Below are 15,993 nucleotides of genomic sequence, written 5' to 3'. Positions count from 1 at the left end.
TCATAATCAAAATACAGAAAGAGCCTATTAAATGGGTGCCCTGACTGTTAATAGTAGGACAAGAGAATGTCTCATTCAGACTGTTTTCTAACCTAAGGGAACTAAGTATGTTGAACAGAAACATTTTATCTCCCAGCAGGCAGTCAGAGGAGAGTGGATGCTTCCTGAAAAATGTGTAGTCTAAGGGTATTTGGCCAGAGAGTGTCTGCTCCTTTAGGGGTATCTGGTGAAGGATCTTTTTCAATGCAACAGGGAAAATAAGGAGGAAGCCATAAATAAGACCATACAGGGACACAAATCTGACCAACAAATAAGGGAGGTAATGATGGGAACCAAACCTGGGCAGTCATACTAACTGATGAAGGCATGTGGGAGTGTGAGGTTTATTTCAGCAAGGTTATCTGATCCGGGACTCGGTCAATTTAGAAACTAAGGGAAAAGGAGGAAATCAGAAACAAAATATAGCAAGACACAGACCTAACAAGAAACAAACCTTGCCACTCACATTAATTGATGGGCTATCAAGAAACCACAGGCTGCACTTCCAGGAAGATCAACCAGGACTTTGCAAGTGGTAAGACTGTAAACCAGGGGGAACCCTGAACTGGGAGGGGGTACAGGAATTGATACAGCTGTGGAGATACATGAGGGCATGTGCAGGGGAAGGGGGAGCAGAGAGGAACATACTAGGGGGAAACAGAAACAGGTATAAAAGGGACTGGGCATGTTTAAAATGGGGTTGGTCAGTGCACTTGTCTGGCTGAGTCCTGTACCTGATCAACATGGTTTGTCCTATCGTTTTCTATCTTCTTATTAAACCTTTTCTTTATCTCTCTGCATAATGTATATGTGTCCTGCAAGGACCAAGTGCCAGCTTCTGCCGAGAACTGCATCTGCATGTGAGTGAAAACTGGTGCCAGCTACGGGAGTCAGACGGGGGGTGTAGGTTCCCCCAGCCTCTGTTTTTAGCTACTGGAGTGAGTGAGCGCAGTGGTATTTAACCTCCAGCCATTGGGGAATGGTGTGTGTTCCCAAAACTACCTACTGGAGGGACCAGCATTAGCAAGACAAGCGAGGGGCTTCACAACGGTGGCTGGTGTGGGACCTCAGGTCACAGCCCTTGTGCCTGATGCCAGTTGGCATGGGGCAAGCGTCTGTACCTTCCCCAGTCCTGGGGTGTGTGTGTGTAGGGGGTGTGTATTCATCAGCAAACTTCAAGCTGGACCAGCTGGCAACCAGGGGAACTTGAGTCCAGGCTGGGGTATCAGGTGAGCGGGGGGTCCACGCTGGTATGCCCATGGGGAACCATGAATCTGGAGTGCACGAGGGACAAGTGTGTGAGTGTTGCATGTTGGCAGCGAGCATCAGGCTGGACCAGCAGGCAAGTAGGGGACCGTGGGGCAGGTAAGGGGGTCTGGGATCTGGGCAGGGGTGCCAGGACAGAGGGGCTGTGCCAGTGCTCGAGAGATCTGCAAATATGTGTGTGTTTGTGAACCTGGGGTGGGGAGAGGGGGGGCAGCGCGCATGCCACCACTAGTGACCTTCTGTTTCTGCCAGCTGAAAAGGAGGAGGGGACCTGGCTGTCTGTGCTTTTGTTATATGTCAGTCCTGTATGTAGGTGCTGTTGAAGGCAGCGCCTGTGTCAATCTGTGTGATCAGCCAGTGTTCTCTGTGTCTGTGTGTATCCATGTCTCTATCTCTGGGATTCGTGCGCAGCTTCATTACTGGTTGAACCTGCAATGGCGAAAGCAGCAGCTGCATCCCTCCACCTGGGCAGAGACCCCGGGTCCTGGGCACCAGGCAGGAGGGACCTGGTCTGGAGCAGCTGCAGGATGATGGGCATACACAGAATGTCACTTAATATGCAGAATATTTTTTGTAACTCTTAGAATATGAGACCGGCCAATTTGTCTGAAAGAAGGTACTTAAGGTTACACTTTTTTTAATATTCAATACAGGAACAGTGCCAGCTTAAAATGTGATTTGGATTTTTTTTTTTCCCAAAAGCAAGTGGAAGTAATATTTGAAGTAATTGAGGGCATGAAAGTAGGTGCAATAGTAGTCCTGTTATGGAACAAATTAGTCCTACTATAGGGAAAAACAAAGACCACAAAAAAGCCTAGAGAAAGCACTTTTCATGCTTTAAGAATTGGAGCTTTAGTTAATCAGAAAAAAATGTGAATTTAAAGATGAGAAAATAATATATATGGGACAGGACAATATGCCCCAGCTTCATCCCAGAAGAAGAGAATCTGTAGGGATCTGTGGACATAGTGAACTCTAGAGGACAAACAAACACCAAGCCTTTTGTTAAGAGGAACGGAACAAAGCTAAACCAGCACAACTGTACTGTAAACCTAGACAAGGATTTTCAAAACCTAAATTTTAGTAAAACGATACACTGTCCTGAGAACTCTTGATATTTGATTGTGTTGCCAACAGATGTTTCAAAACGTGACCTTGGACAGTGCTATTGCAAAAAATATGGCACATGATTTTAGGGCACTAGAAAGAAACTAGAATGTAGTCATGTGAAAAAAACAATCTATTCAGCTATAGGGGATAATTCTGGCCAAAGTCATTGCAAAAGAAGTATTGACTCTTCCACCTCCCAAAATACAACTGTAAATCTGATTTGCAGTATCAGGGAATACAACAATTTATAGCAGACACTTAAAAGAGCATCTGATGGGTCTGCAACTGGAAAAAATAATGCAGAGAATAACCTAATGTGTGTAAATATGATTTAAAAGGATTATTCAGTCTCAGAAAAAAACATGGAATAGATTTGCAAAGGCCACAGCAAAAAACAAGACATTGAGACAAGTCACTGAATGGCTTGGGACTTGCATGGCAAATTCATATTAGCAATTCAAATCAGAGCTTTCCTAACTGATGACATACTATTTAAACACAACAGAGTACAAAAATGGGCACGCTTCAAAGAATACAGGAATACTACATTGATATACAGGAGTGCAAAAGCAGAACAAAAAATCCTTTGTACTAGTCATAAATGAAAGTAGAGATCAAGAAACTGCAAATGCATGATCTTGACAAAACAGGTATCCCTGCTGCTACATCAAGAAATGTTGGAATGTGCCCAGTAGTTACATTTACACTTCCTAAAACACAGGTAGAATTGCTTAACAGGTGATCAACCTGAATACAGAGAGCTCCTAAAAGACATCTGGGTGCAATTAAAACAGTTAGTGTAATAGAGGATGTGTTTTAGAAGTACCATAAGGAACAGTTCTATTTGGGTAATTTTCTGTGCTGACCAGTCAATGCTGATCTCAGTAGAGCCAGAAAGACTCAGAAAAGCTGGCTCTGGCACTCTCCTCACACAATAAAGTTGTAATAAGCCCATCTATTGAATCCCCTGTTTAAAACCTCTTGATTAAAAATCTCAAACGTCTGAGGCAAGGTGAGGAAATGTAGGGTCAGTCAGCAAGACACGAACAATCCTGAATCTGTGGCTGCTCAGGGACACAGAGTGATGGAAGCAAAGGACCATTTCTACTATCATGAGCTGTTGAGGAATACCCTGGCCATAATCACTTGTCTTGTGAAAAGTAGGTGGGAAGAAAACCAGACCTTCTTCTCCAAACCCTACAGGAGGAAAGGAGATCCATCCCATAAGAAAGTACACCCTTTAGGCCAGCTGATGCAGGTCAATAAAGCCACACTAAGGTTGAAAAATCACCTGCCATGGATTTCGTGAAAACTGGTACCCATTTCAGACATGACAGCATCATAAAGCAGTGCTGAGAAGGAGAGTTACAGGTCACTGCCCCCTCCCCACAGCATTCCCTCAGCAGGCACAAAACCAAAGATCAAGCCTTTCAAAATCTTCAGAGCCTCCTTGCTGATTTTCCTCCAGGACTCGTTTCCACATCACAGAGTTGGCTGACCAGCAAAGAAAAAAACCACTTCTCTTTCTGATTAAACAGGGCAACAAAGCCAGGCAGTGAGAGGGGTCAGCTTTCCAGCTGGGACTCTGCCACATTTCTTTCTATCCCTCAGCTCCATGACTCACCCACTGAGATGACAGGAGTGAGGACAACGCACCAAGAGGTTAAAATGTCATCTCTCATGCACAGTAGCAGCAGCAAAATGAACTCACAAAGAGCTTTTAACAGCTGTGGCCCTGTTTTCATAGAAATATTACAGGTTACTTATCTCAGCAGCTTCTAAGAAGTTCCTAGACAGCTTAACAACCATCCTTTTCCAGTGTGGGATCATTCCCCAGTGTATGCCATCAAGTCCCTTCTCCAGTGTAATTTTAAAATGTTTCAGTGGTAAAGTCAACTGCTTTCCCTGAGACAACTTAGACTGTTTCCCCCATGACATCCTAACTTGTAAGAGTTCCACTTCTATGAATCATCTCCCTTGGACCATGCTCGTAACACTCAATAACTGCGGTTGAGTATGAACACAATTTTAAGGGAAATGAGATTCGAGCATTGGCAAATTTCTTGAGCACTTACACTTTTATTTTACTTACATCCTGGCCAGGAGGCCCCTGTGGTCCAGGGATACCAGGTACACCGCGGGGACCCTGGTAGGGAGAGAACAGACAAACCCAATAACATGACTAGTACTTATGAGGTGCTTTTTAGCTGAAGAGAAGAAATCCTCAATCCAATAGCTATTGAGAAAAAACAAACAAACAAACAAACAACTAGCAGTTAAACAACTATGAGAGAGTTTAAGAAACAAAATAATTAATCTCACATTGCACTATCACAATGTGCCTCAAGGGACTTTGCATTACTAAAGTCAAGTCTCTCATACCTTGATTGGAAAGGTAAAAATGACTTTTTATAGGAGGCAAGTTTATGAACAAGGAGAAAATATGACTGAGCACAGGACTGTAGAGGAGAAAAGAAGGACCAGCTCCTCAGCACCAAGCTAGTACACTGGATAGGACTGGTTGTCATGCTGGAAATTCATGCCAGTGTATACTGAGACCATGGTATACAGTTATTTGTTTCACGCCAATGGACTGCATCCTTGCAAAACTGCATGTTGAGGAACTAAGTGTTGAATACTGAAATGCAGGGTTTTCTTTAATATTTAAGTAAGAAAAATGCTTAAAAACCACTTGTTTTAAACCCTTGAGGCCTTGGCTATAAGGCATAGCAGTGTGCCTTGAACTATATCCCTTGAAATACATTTCTGAATGAAGGGTTAAACCAGTAACTCATTATTTCTTTTGTAGGACTATTGACAAGCAAGTAAAAGTTGTCACCATGCCAAGAGTCTTGATCAACTCTTTCTCACAACTCAATATATTAGACAAGTAGCTGGTAATGCACAAAGAGAAGTCCTCGCTGGAGGGCCAGCCACCCTGTGGCCCTACCATCCTTGGGCAAAAATAAACTAATTATATATGCCTTCATGAAATCACTGGTAGGAACACAATTAATGTGACTGATCCATGCCTATAAAATCCAGGTGTAGTTAGAAAGACATACTGTACCAATGGCCCTTTTTCTCCTGGGGGTCCCACAGGGCCCTGCAAACAGAAAAGAAGCAGCAGTCAAAACACTTAAAATTAACACCCTATCTTGGCTGATCAGGGTGGGTCCTGAAGCACCAAGATAACAAAAATTGGAGAAGAAAAGGAGCAAGTCTGACAGGCTGCTCACAAAGACATCGCTGGAGCCTGCAATGATTACAGCAGGACGTTTAGGGGAAGGATCAAAGGCAGAGTAAGGAAGAAATTGACATGGATCATGGAGGAAAAAGTGTGAGAAAGAAAGAGAGAAAAAGAGACCAGAGGGGTCAGCTGTATGCTAACATGATGCTTGTCTGAACCCTGAACTTCATCACCACAGTCATAGAATCATAGAATATCTCAAGTTAGAAGGGACCAATAAGGATCATTTGAGTCTGATGTCCTGCTCCTCACAGGACAACCTAAAAATAAAGCATATGACTAAGAGCATCATACAGACCCTCCTTGAACTCTGAAAGGCTTGGTCCTGTGACCACTTCCCCGGGGAGCCTCCAGTGGCCAACCACCCTCTCAGTGAAGAAACTTTTCCTAATGTCCAATCTGAACTTCCCCTGATGCTGCTTCATAACAATTCCATGTGTCCTATGACTGGTCACCAGAAAGAGATCAGCACCTCTCCTCTGCTGCCCCACTTGAGGAAGTTGTAGACTGCTCAACATTCTCTTCTCCAAGCTGATCAAACTAAGTGACTTCAGCTGCTCCTTGTAAGTCTTGCCCTTGAGGCCTTTCACCATCTTGGTCACCCTCCTCTGGACACACTCTAATAGTTTGATGTCCTTGTTACATTGAGGCACCCAAAACTGCACAAGTACTCAAGGTGGGGCCGCACCACTGCCGTGTAGAGTGGGACAATCACCTTCCTCAATTGGCTGGCTATGCTGTGCTTGATGCACCCCAGGAGATGGTTGGCCTTTTGGCTGCCAGGGCTCACTGTTCACTCACATTCAACTTGCCATCAACCCAACCCCCCAGATCTCTTTCCGCAGGGCTGCTCTCCAGCTCTTGTCCTCCCATTTATATGCGCAACCAGGATTACACCATCGCAGGTGGAGAATCCTACACTTGTTCTTGTTGAATTTCATACAGTTGGTGATTGCCTGGCTCTCTAGTCTATCCAGACCTCTCTGTTAGGGCTCTCTACCCTCAAGGGAGTCCACAGCTCCTCCTAGTTTAGTTATCATCGACAAACTTACTCAATGTAAATTTGATTCCTGCATCCAGATCATTTATTAAAAACATTGAAGACCACTGGCCCTAAAATCAAGACCTGGGGAACGCCACTGGTGACTGGCTGCCAGCCTGACGTAACCCCATTTACTATATTGTCATTAAATCCTATTTGTAACACTCTTCAGCATGAGTGAGCTCATTAATCTCAGCTCATGTGGTTGAATCTTAGTGAGCTTCAAGCTAGATGAGCTCATGAGTAGGACAGGTCTGGGTGTCAGCAACTGGGTTGCAAGGCTGTGAATCCAGGGGGTTTCAAGTCTGGGTGCCAGCAACTGGAGGACACTAGAGTGCAGAGTCCTGGGTACAGGGAAGAGTAGGTGTCCAAGACCAGCTGCTGGAAAGATCCACATTTCATGTATATATTCCAACAGTGGCCTTCAAACCTCATCAGCCAGAGAGGAGGAGCGGGATCGAGACATTCTTGCTCATGTTTCTGAGTGCTGTTTAGGTCTCTATGAGTGTTGCAAAGGCATTATTCTCTGCGTGGCCACATACATGTGTGTATATGTGTGTGCATCGCATATGCATACGCCCACTGGCAATATGTCCTCAGTCTCACTACTGCCTGGACCTGGGGACACATAACCACAGCACCCTTGCATCTGTTGGGCTGGGATAGGACAGTTCCCCCAGGTCCTGAAAACCACTGTACTCAGCTACCTCTAACACAAGGAAAAGCATCCCACAGGACGAGTGTGCTCTTTAAATGAGGTCAAACCAGGGAGTCCAGCAGGCTTGAACACAGTATTCGTTTGGGGATGAAGCTTAAAAAAGTGCAACTGAGTTGCAACTGAGTGAGACACTAGAAGGCACCCATTTCTATAGGAACGTCAGAGAAGTAATGAAGTAGCCATATCCAGCATCGATAAGTCAATCTGGCATTCCAAACACACCCAAAACAAGGCTTGACCTCACATCTCTGTGGCTGTGTTTGAATAAATTGGCTCACACACTGACTCCTCTCCCTTTGGTTTCTATTTCAGGCACATTAATTCACTAATCCTCATAAAGTCCTCCATGCAAGACGCCTTAATGCTCTGCTCAAGCAAAGGCTAAATACATAATTCTGAACCCACAATAATATGAACAGAGCAAGTCAGAGCAAGAGCAAAACTATTCTACTAACGCAGCATGTGCGTCCATTAGGCAAATTCAGCATAAGCATGTGAATTCACCCATTTCTCCAAGCAGTCCCCTCTTCTGCTTATGGTTCAGTTGGGAAGGACATACTCTGCTAATACTCAGTTTATGGCTCAGTGTTATGTAAATAGTAACCCATAGAATCATAGACTGGCTTGGGTTGGAAGGGACCTTAAAGATCATCTACTTAAACCCCCCTGCCATGGGCAGGGACACCTTCCACTGGACCAGGTTGCCCAAAGCCCCATCCAACCCGGCCTTGAACACTGCCAGGGAGGGGGCAGCCACAGCTTCTCCGTGCAACCTGTTCCAGTGTCTCACCACCCTCACAGTAAAGAATTTCTGTCTTCTATCTAATCTAAATCTACCCTCTTTCTGTTTTAAGACACTACCCCTTGTCCTGTCTTTACATGCCCTTGTAAAAAGTCCCTCTCCGGCTTTCTTCTAGGTCCCCTTTAAGTACTGGAAGACTGCTGTAAGGTCTCCCTGAAGCCTTCTCTTCTCCAGGCTGAACACCCCCAACTCTGTCAGCCTGTCCTCATTGGGAAGGTGCTGCATACCCCTGATCATCTTCATGGCTTACTCTGTACTACCTTGAGCAGGTCCATGTTCTTTTTATATTGGGGGCCCCAGAGCTGGACACAGCACTGCAGGTGAGGTCTCACAAGAGTGGAGTAGAGGGAGGAATCCCCTCCCTCGATCTGCTGGTCACAATTCTCTTGATGCAGTCCAGGATACAGTTGGCTTTCTGGGCTGTGAGGGCACATTGCTGGCTCATTGTCAGTTTTGCATTCACTAATATCCCCAAGTCCTTCTCCGCAGGGTTGCTCTCAATCCACTCATCACTCAGCCTGTCCTTGTGCTTGGGATTGCCTCGATCCATGTGCAGGACCTTGCACTTGGCCTTGTTGAACTCCATGAGGTTTGCACAGACCCACCTCTCAAGCCTGTCAAGGGCCCTCTGGATGGCACATCCCTTCCCTCCAGTGTGTCGACCACACCACACAGCTTGGTGTCGTTTGCAAACTTCCTGAGGGTGCACTTGATCCCACTGTCCTTGTTGCCAAAAAAGATGTTAAACAGCACTGGTCTCAATACTGACCCCTGAGGAACACCACTCGTCACTGCTCTCCACTTGGACATCAAGCCGTTGACCACAAATCTTTCAGTGCAACCATTCAGCCAATTCCTTATCCATGGAGCGGTCTATCTGTGAAATCTATCTCTCCAATGTGGAGACAAGGACGTCATTCAGGACAGTGTCAAATGCTTTGCATAAGTCCAGGTAGATGATGTCAGTTGCTCTTCCTTAACCACCAACCTGTAATCTCATAGAAGGCCACCAAATTCGTCAGGCATGATTTACCCTTATGAAGCCACATTGCCTGTCACCAATCAACTCCTTATTTTCCATGTGCCCTAGCATTATTTCCAGCAGGATCTGCTCCATGACCTTGCCAGGCACAGAGATGAGACTGATGGGCCTGTAGCTCCCTGGGTCTTCCTTTTTTCTCTTTTTAAAAATGGGGGTTATGTTTCCCCTTTTCCAGTCAGTGGGAACTTCACCAGACTGCCACAACTTCTCAAATATGATGGCTTAGCCACTTCATCCACCAGCTCCCTGAAGACCTGTGGATGCATCCCATGGACTTGTGCACCTTCAGGTTCCTTAGATGGTCTCAAACATGATCTTCTCCTACACTGGGCAGTTCATTCTCCCAGTCCCTGCCTTTGCCTTCTGCCTCTTGGGTGGTGTGGCTGAAGCACTTGCTGGTGAAGACTAAGGCAAAAATTCCATTGACTACCTCAGCCTTCTCCATGTCCTTTGTAACCAGATCTCCTGTTTCCTTCTGGGAAGGGCCCATATTTTCCCTAGTCTTCCTTTATCACTGACATTCCTATAGAAGCTTTTCTTGTTGCCCTTGACATCCCTGCCCAGATTTAATTCTATCAGGACTTTGGCCTTCCTAACGTGATCTCTGGCTGCTCAGACAGCTTCTCTATATTCCTCCCAGGCTATCTGTCTTTGCTTCCACCCTCTGTAGGCTTCCTTTATGTGTTTGAGCTTGTCCAGGAGCTCCTTGTTCATCCATGCAGGCCTCCTGGCATTTTTGCCTGACTTCCTCTTTGTCTGGATGCATCGCTCCTGAGCTTGGAGGAGGTGATCCTTGAATATTAACCAGCCTTCTTGGGCCCCTCTTCCCTCCATTACTTTCTCCCATGTTACTCTGCCAAGCAGATCTCTGAAGAGGCCAAAGTCTGATCTCCTGAAGTCCAGGTCAGTGAGTGAGTTTGCTGTGTGCCCTCCTCACTGCCTGAAGGATCTTGAACTCCACCATTTCATGGTCACTGCAGCCAAGGCTGACCTTAAGCTTCACGCTCCCCACCAGCCCCTCCTTGTTGGTGAGAACAAGGTCCAGCACAACACCTCTCCTCATTGACTCCTCTATCACTTGGAGAAGGAAGTTGTCATCAACACATTCCAGGAACCTCCTAAATTGCTTATGCCCTGATGTGTTGTCCCTCCAACTGATATTGGGGTGGTTGAAGTCCCCCATGAAGACCAGGACTTTTGAACATGAGGCTGCTCCTATCTGTCTATAGAGGGCCTCATCCACTCAGTGTTCCTGGTCAAGTGGCCTGTACCAGACCCCCACTATAGTCACCTGTCCCTGCCCTCCCTTTAATCCTGACCCATAAGCTCTCAGTCGGCTCCTCATTCACCCCTGGCACAGCTCCCTGCACTCCAGTTGGCCATTGACATAGACTCAATACTTCAGCAGACAATGTAAAAAAATCCTCATCTATATATAACTTTTATGCAGGGAGCAAAACCCAAGACAGGTTAAGGTCACAGGAGGAAACAGGGTGAGGACTCCAATTAAAAAGAGTTGCTGGCTCTTAGCTCTGAAGCTGAAAGTATCATACACACAATTTTGTCACATCACTAAAAAGAGTATAGGCTGACACCTTTAATTCAGTGTGTAGTATGCTGAAGCAGCTCCACTGACTTTATTTTTTTTGTGGGACTTATTCTTTGTGAAAGCCTGATGGATTCAAGGTTATACAGTGTTTTGAAATTCCAGACTCTTTGCACTGAAGCTGAGGTTATGATGAATCTACAGTGGAGAAAACCATCATAATAGTTGTTTAAAGAAAGTATTTAGTGAAGCAGATTAAATAATTAAAACCAAATCAATCATAAATAGTGTGGTAAGTAGGTGGCGACTCATCCTGACAGTGGTCAAACAATGATGACACTGAAAAACGTAATATTCTAGTGTAAGACAAGTGATGTCTACATATGGAATCAAGTTCTTAGTCATTTGTGTTCATGGATATGCAGATGCTAAAGCCCAGTGAAGAATAACTTTGTCATCTGCTGTACATCAGGATGCAGAAGTGAACTCATCTACCCCTGTACTGAAACTAAAAATCAGTAATTAAAAATTATCCACAGCCTAGTGACTTTCAAACAAGCCAGATACTCACTTGCTAATTTAATTTTAATTTTAGTATTAATGACTGAACATTAAGAAATGCAAGAACATCACTGTTCCTTAGATAAATCATAACAAATAACACCCAGCAAATCTTCAATCATCGGTAACCCTGTGAGGACCATGAAGGCCATGACACAGACACAGTGTGAAACAAGATTGACCCAGTCTGCTTTACCTTATATAGTATTCAGCATGGTAAAAGCAAATATTAATCATAGAATCATAAAATGGTTTAGGTTGGAAGGGACATTAAAGATCATCTACTTAAACTCCCCCCTTCCATGATCAGGGACACCTTCCACTAGACCAGGTTGCTCAAAGCCCCGTCCAACCTGGCCTTGAACACTGCCAGGCAGGGGGCAGCCACAACTTCTCTGGGCAACCTGTTCCAGTGCCTCACCACCCTTACATTAAAGAATTTCTTCTTCAAATCTAATCTAAATCTACCTTCTTTCAGTTTAAAACTGTTACCTTTCCTCCTATCACTGCACTCCCTGATCAAGAGTCCCTCCCCATCTTTCCTGTAGCCCCCTTTAAGTACTGGGAGGCTGCTGTAAGGTCTCCCCAGAGCCTTCTCTTCTCCAGGCTGAACACCCCCAACTCTCTCAGCCTGTCCTCATAAGGGAGGTGCTCCAACCCCCTGAGCATCTTCGTGGCCTCCTCTGGACTCTCCCAAGCAGATCTGTGTCCTTATTATATTGGGGGCCCCAAAGCTGAACACTACTCCAGGTGGGGTCTCATGAGACCAGAGTAGAGGGGGAGAATCACTTCCCTCGACCTGGTGGTCATGCTTCTCTTGATGCAGCCCAGACTGTATTGGTCAACCAGTATTACACAGCAATATGATTTATCATTTCAAGGTAATTTCCTATACTATTTGGGAAACATCTAGATAACCAGAGAATGAAAACATTGACTGTGATTGGTATAGTATAATGGGGCTGCAAAAAAAAAATGCAAGGTCTCATATATCCTCTAGCGATTACAGCTAGGAATAAAGTTTACTTCCTCCTAAATATATTTCACTTGCAAATTCAGTGCATATCTGGAGTATTCTGAGCAGGGCTACAGTCAGAGCACTCCCCAATCCCCCTCATCTCAAGAAGAGTTGCTCATGACAAGTACTGGAATGATCAAACCCCAGTGATATGAAAATTGAAACTTTTCAGAGCAGACTCCCAGACACATCTTGTGGCCTACTGATAAGCAGGAGGTGAGGGCAGAGCTGGATGAGGTCCAACTAAATATTTGTGGGAAATTATGGGGACAATGGGTCTCTTGGAAGGCAGCAATTTAAGAAATCTGGTTTTGTATTTCCTTATCAGAGTGCTGACTATGTCACTGATGTGGGCATGTGTGTCACACTCATCCCTTCTAAAAGGGTGACAGCAAGTTTACGTTTGCCCAGTAGACCAGACCTGCTGTCTCAGCACAGATCTCAACTCACATCCACAGCCAACGTGTCAAGATGATGCAGACAAGTCAGGAGTAACAGACAGTGATATCAATCACTCCTATAGCACTTTTCTGCTTTTCTCTGTCAACTAAACCAAATGCATCAAGAGCTCTCACAACAGACGTGTAGACATCTGAGTCATGAATGGCAGCCTCTGGACTAGTTTGTGGTTTGCATCTTCAGAGGATAAAATGTCCCACATGCTCTTGGCACAGGTGAGCACAGGCAACGCGTTCCCCAGAGGGTGATGGGTAAGTTTTGCCTTGTTACAGGTTGCAGCAGGGCCTGCTACTTACCGGAGGTCCAGCCAGCCCAATTCCTGGCACGCCTCTGTCTCCTGGTTGTCCAGGGAGGCCAGGAGCTCCCCTCTCACCCTGAAACAAAGGAAGAAGTTAAAGGCTTTGTGCATTGCTGAGGAAATAGGCTGAAATGCAATCAGGTTTTACCACAGAACATAACACTGATGCATCCCGACCTGATCCTGTCCACGGAGGAACGGTATCAGGTTGTGTCAGCATGGGGATATGGCACAGTTACTGTCATATCATGTCAAGAAAACTGCCCCCTTCATTCACGCAAGCCCCAGCCCACCACCGTGAGCACCCACACAAGGACAATGTGTGCCACATCACATAACTGAGCTGTGAACACAGCCTCTACAAGTATTTTGATTGGTTTTAGTGCACAGCATCCCATTTCCAGCACTTGCAATTGCCTGCAGGGTATTAGGCACTCTCCTTGGCTTGTGGAAACACTAAGCACCATAATGCACTCTTCTTTCTCTGTGTTTCTATGGTAGATGGTTAACCTGCAAACATTGCTAAATACAGATTATTTATCCAGGGAAAACAGAATTAGGGATGTTCGGTTACATCTTAATATTTTCTTTTCCTTAATCAATGTAGGCCTACTCACAGAACTGTATGAACAATTTTTTGAAAAAAAAAATAATTCAACAGTTCTACAACTCTCTCCAGAGGACTATACTACAAAAGGAGAGACCTCCCCTCTAGAAAACAGGATTTTCAACAGTAAAACCTGCAGAGCACAGACAACTACTTGACACTGTTTAATAGGCATTGCAGGCAGAAGATTAAGAAATAATTCAGCTGCAGTACTTAAATTTAACGTCTGTTCTCTTGTTATAGGGGAGAAATCAAATAAGATTTTTATGGATTGTATTGCAGTTGTGAGATTTGGTCTCATGTTGGCAGTAGATTTATAACAATGAATCTTATTTATGTTATTTATTATTACACTATTTCCAGCTATAGAGAAGCATGATAGAAAAATTGTTACCCATGGATTCTGCCCACCCAATTCAGACTGCAATATCTTCTTCCTTTCCTTTCCTTTCCTTTCCTTTCCTTTCCTTTTCCTTTCCTTTCCTTTCCTTTCCTTTCCTTTCCTTTCCTTTCCTTTCCTTTCCTTTCCTTTCCTTTCCTTTCCTTCCTTTCCTTTCCTTTCCTTTCCTTTCCTTTCCTTTCCTTTCCTTTCCTTTCCTTTCCTTTCCTTTCCTTTCCTTTCCTTTCCTTTCCTTTCCTTTCCTTTCCTTTCCTTTTCCTTTCCTTTCCTTTCCTTTCCTTTTTCCTTTCCTTTCCTTTCCTTTCCTTTCCTTTCCTTTCCTTTCCTTTCCTTTCCTTTCCTTTCCTTTCCTTTCCTTTCCTTTCCTTTCCTTTCCTTTCTTTTCCTTTCCTTTCCTTTCCTTTCCTTTCCTTTCTTTTCCTTTCCTTTCCTTTCCTTTCCTTTCCTTTCTTCCTCTCTTTCTTTCTCTCTTTCCTAATCTTATATTACAAAGAAACAATAGTGTAAGGACAATAAGAAACCATGTATTCTGATTAGTTCAAAAACTCCAGCATATCCCTTATGTGTTATTTTATTCAAGAACATAATTTCAAAACAAAAGTTCAATAGTATTTTCCCATGCACAATTAAGATTCTTACCATCTTGTGTTGATATTGAATAGAATATTTCATGAGATTTCTTTTAGGTTTTTTTCTGACTTTTATATTAATTCTCAGTCTATTATTGTGTGTGTGTTCTGAACTGTCAAAGATATATGCAACAGACTACAATGCATTTATACAGAATGCAGCAAAATGAAAAGAAAATATTTCATAGCAATGTGGTTATTTCAGAAATATGGGACCTAGCTGGACCTAGTGTCATGCTGCTATATTCCTATTTATATCATTTACAGAATCTGTTTCAACGTGCTATTCTTCTTCCAATCTAGATCAGGACATTTCAAAGAGGAGAATTTCTGACATGTCTGACTGAAGATTCAAGCACAATCCAGATGCTCTCAGAAGCAAAAGTTTTTGTTGTTTTATTTTTTTTTTCTCTATTTGCTGGGTACTTATAAGGGAATAAACATTACTTTCAGCTGAAAAAATTAGTGTCCTTAACCTCATCAACTAGCTAGTCTTTGCCTTAACTAGAATATAGGAGGACAAACCAGGACTATCTGGTCCCACTGGAAAATAATTCACATCGTCCTTGGAGAGAGGTGAAGGAAATGAGAGCTATGGAGGAATGCTCTTTGAGGGGCTGACAGGCGGTCTCAAGAGTAGATCACCCTTTAGCTATGCAATGTCTCTCTCTAGCTGCATGGATTAAAGGTCCCCAGTCACAGTTTCCCTGAAAATGTGCCTTAGTCTGTGGTGAATTCACATAATGCTGGAATGAATTTTAAATGTGGAAAGTGAACACAGCTAATTCATATCTTAATATTTAAATCTACAGACATAAAGAAAGGAAATTCCTAAAAGACTAGAAGTGCAGTTTTGAGTGACAGCTTCACAAACTCTATTTTTCAGTGAAAAACAGACCATGTTTTCACCATAACTTTTTCTCAGCAATTGAGAAAAGCGGTCCACAATAAAGTCCATACTCACCTTATGTCCAAAGGGTCCTGGCAAGCCTGGTGGGCCTCTCTGCCCCTAAAGTGACAGAGCCAAAACCAGAAAACTGTCACCATGCAGCCAAACAGGACCCTGGACTTTGAGACAGTCAAGACAGCAAGCATCCCCATCACCCCCCTCCTTGTCTCACACCGTCTGGCAATGTTTTATTGACAACATGGAAGCAAATTAAATAATCTGCTAACTTGGCTAGAATTAAATGCTTTTAGGGAACT

The 15,993-nt window shown here is 44.1% G+C and overlaps 1 protein-coding gene across 1 annotated transcript in view; it reads right to left on the bottom strand.

Annotated features, from left to right (window-relative positions):
- Positions 1–15,993, bottom strand: part of COL22A1 (collagen type XXII alpha 1 chain) — a 220,431-nt gene that overhangs the window by 33,681 nt on the left and 170,757 nt on the right. The window contains exons 39-42 of the mRNA XM_074830381.1: positions 15,752–15,796; positions 13,150–13,227; positions 5,486–5,521; positions 4,508–4,561 (exon numbers count right to left, since the gene is read on the bottom strand). Of these exons, the coding sequence (XP_074686482.1) occupies positions 4,508–4,561; positions 5,486–5,521; positions 13,150–13,227; positions 15,752–15,796 (213 nt within the window). The remainder of the gene's footprint in view (positions 1–4,507; positions 4,562–5,485; positions 5,522–13,149; positions 13,228–15,751; positions 15,797–15,993) is intronic.

This window comes from Strix aluco, chromosome 1 (assembly GCF_031877795.1).
Source record: "Strix aluco isolate bStrAlu1 chromosome 1, bStrAlu1.hap1, whole genome shotgun sequence".
Taxonomy (NCBI): Eukaryota; Metazoa; Chordata; class Aves; order Strigiformes; family Strigidae; genus Strix; species Strix aluco.
The sequence above is the reverse complement of the archived record's forward strand: the minus strand, read 5'-3'. Positions and strand labels throughout refer to the sequence as shown.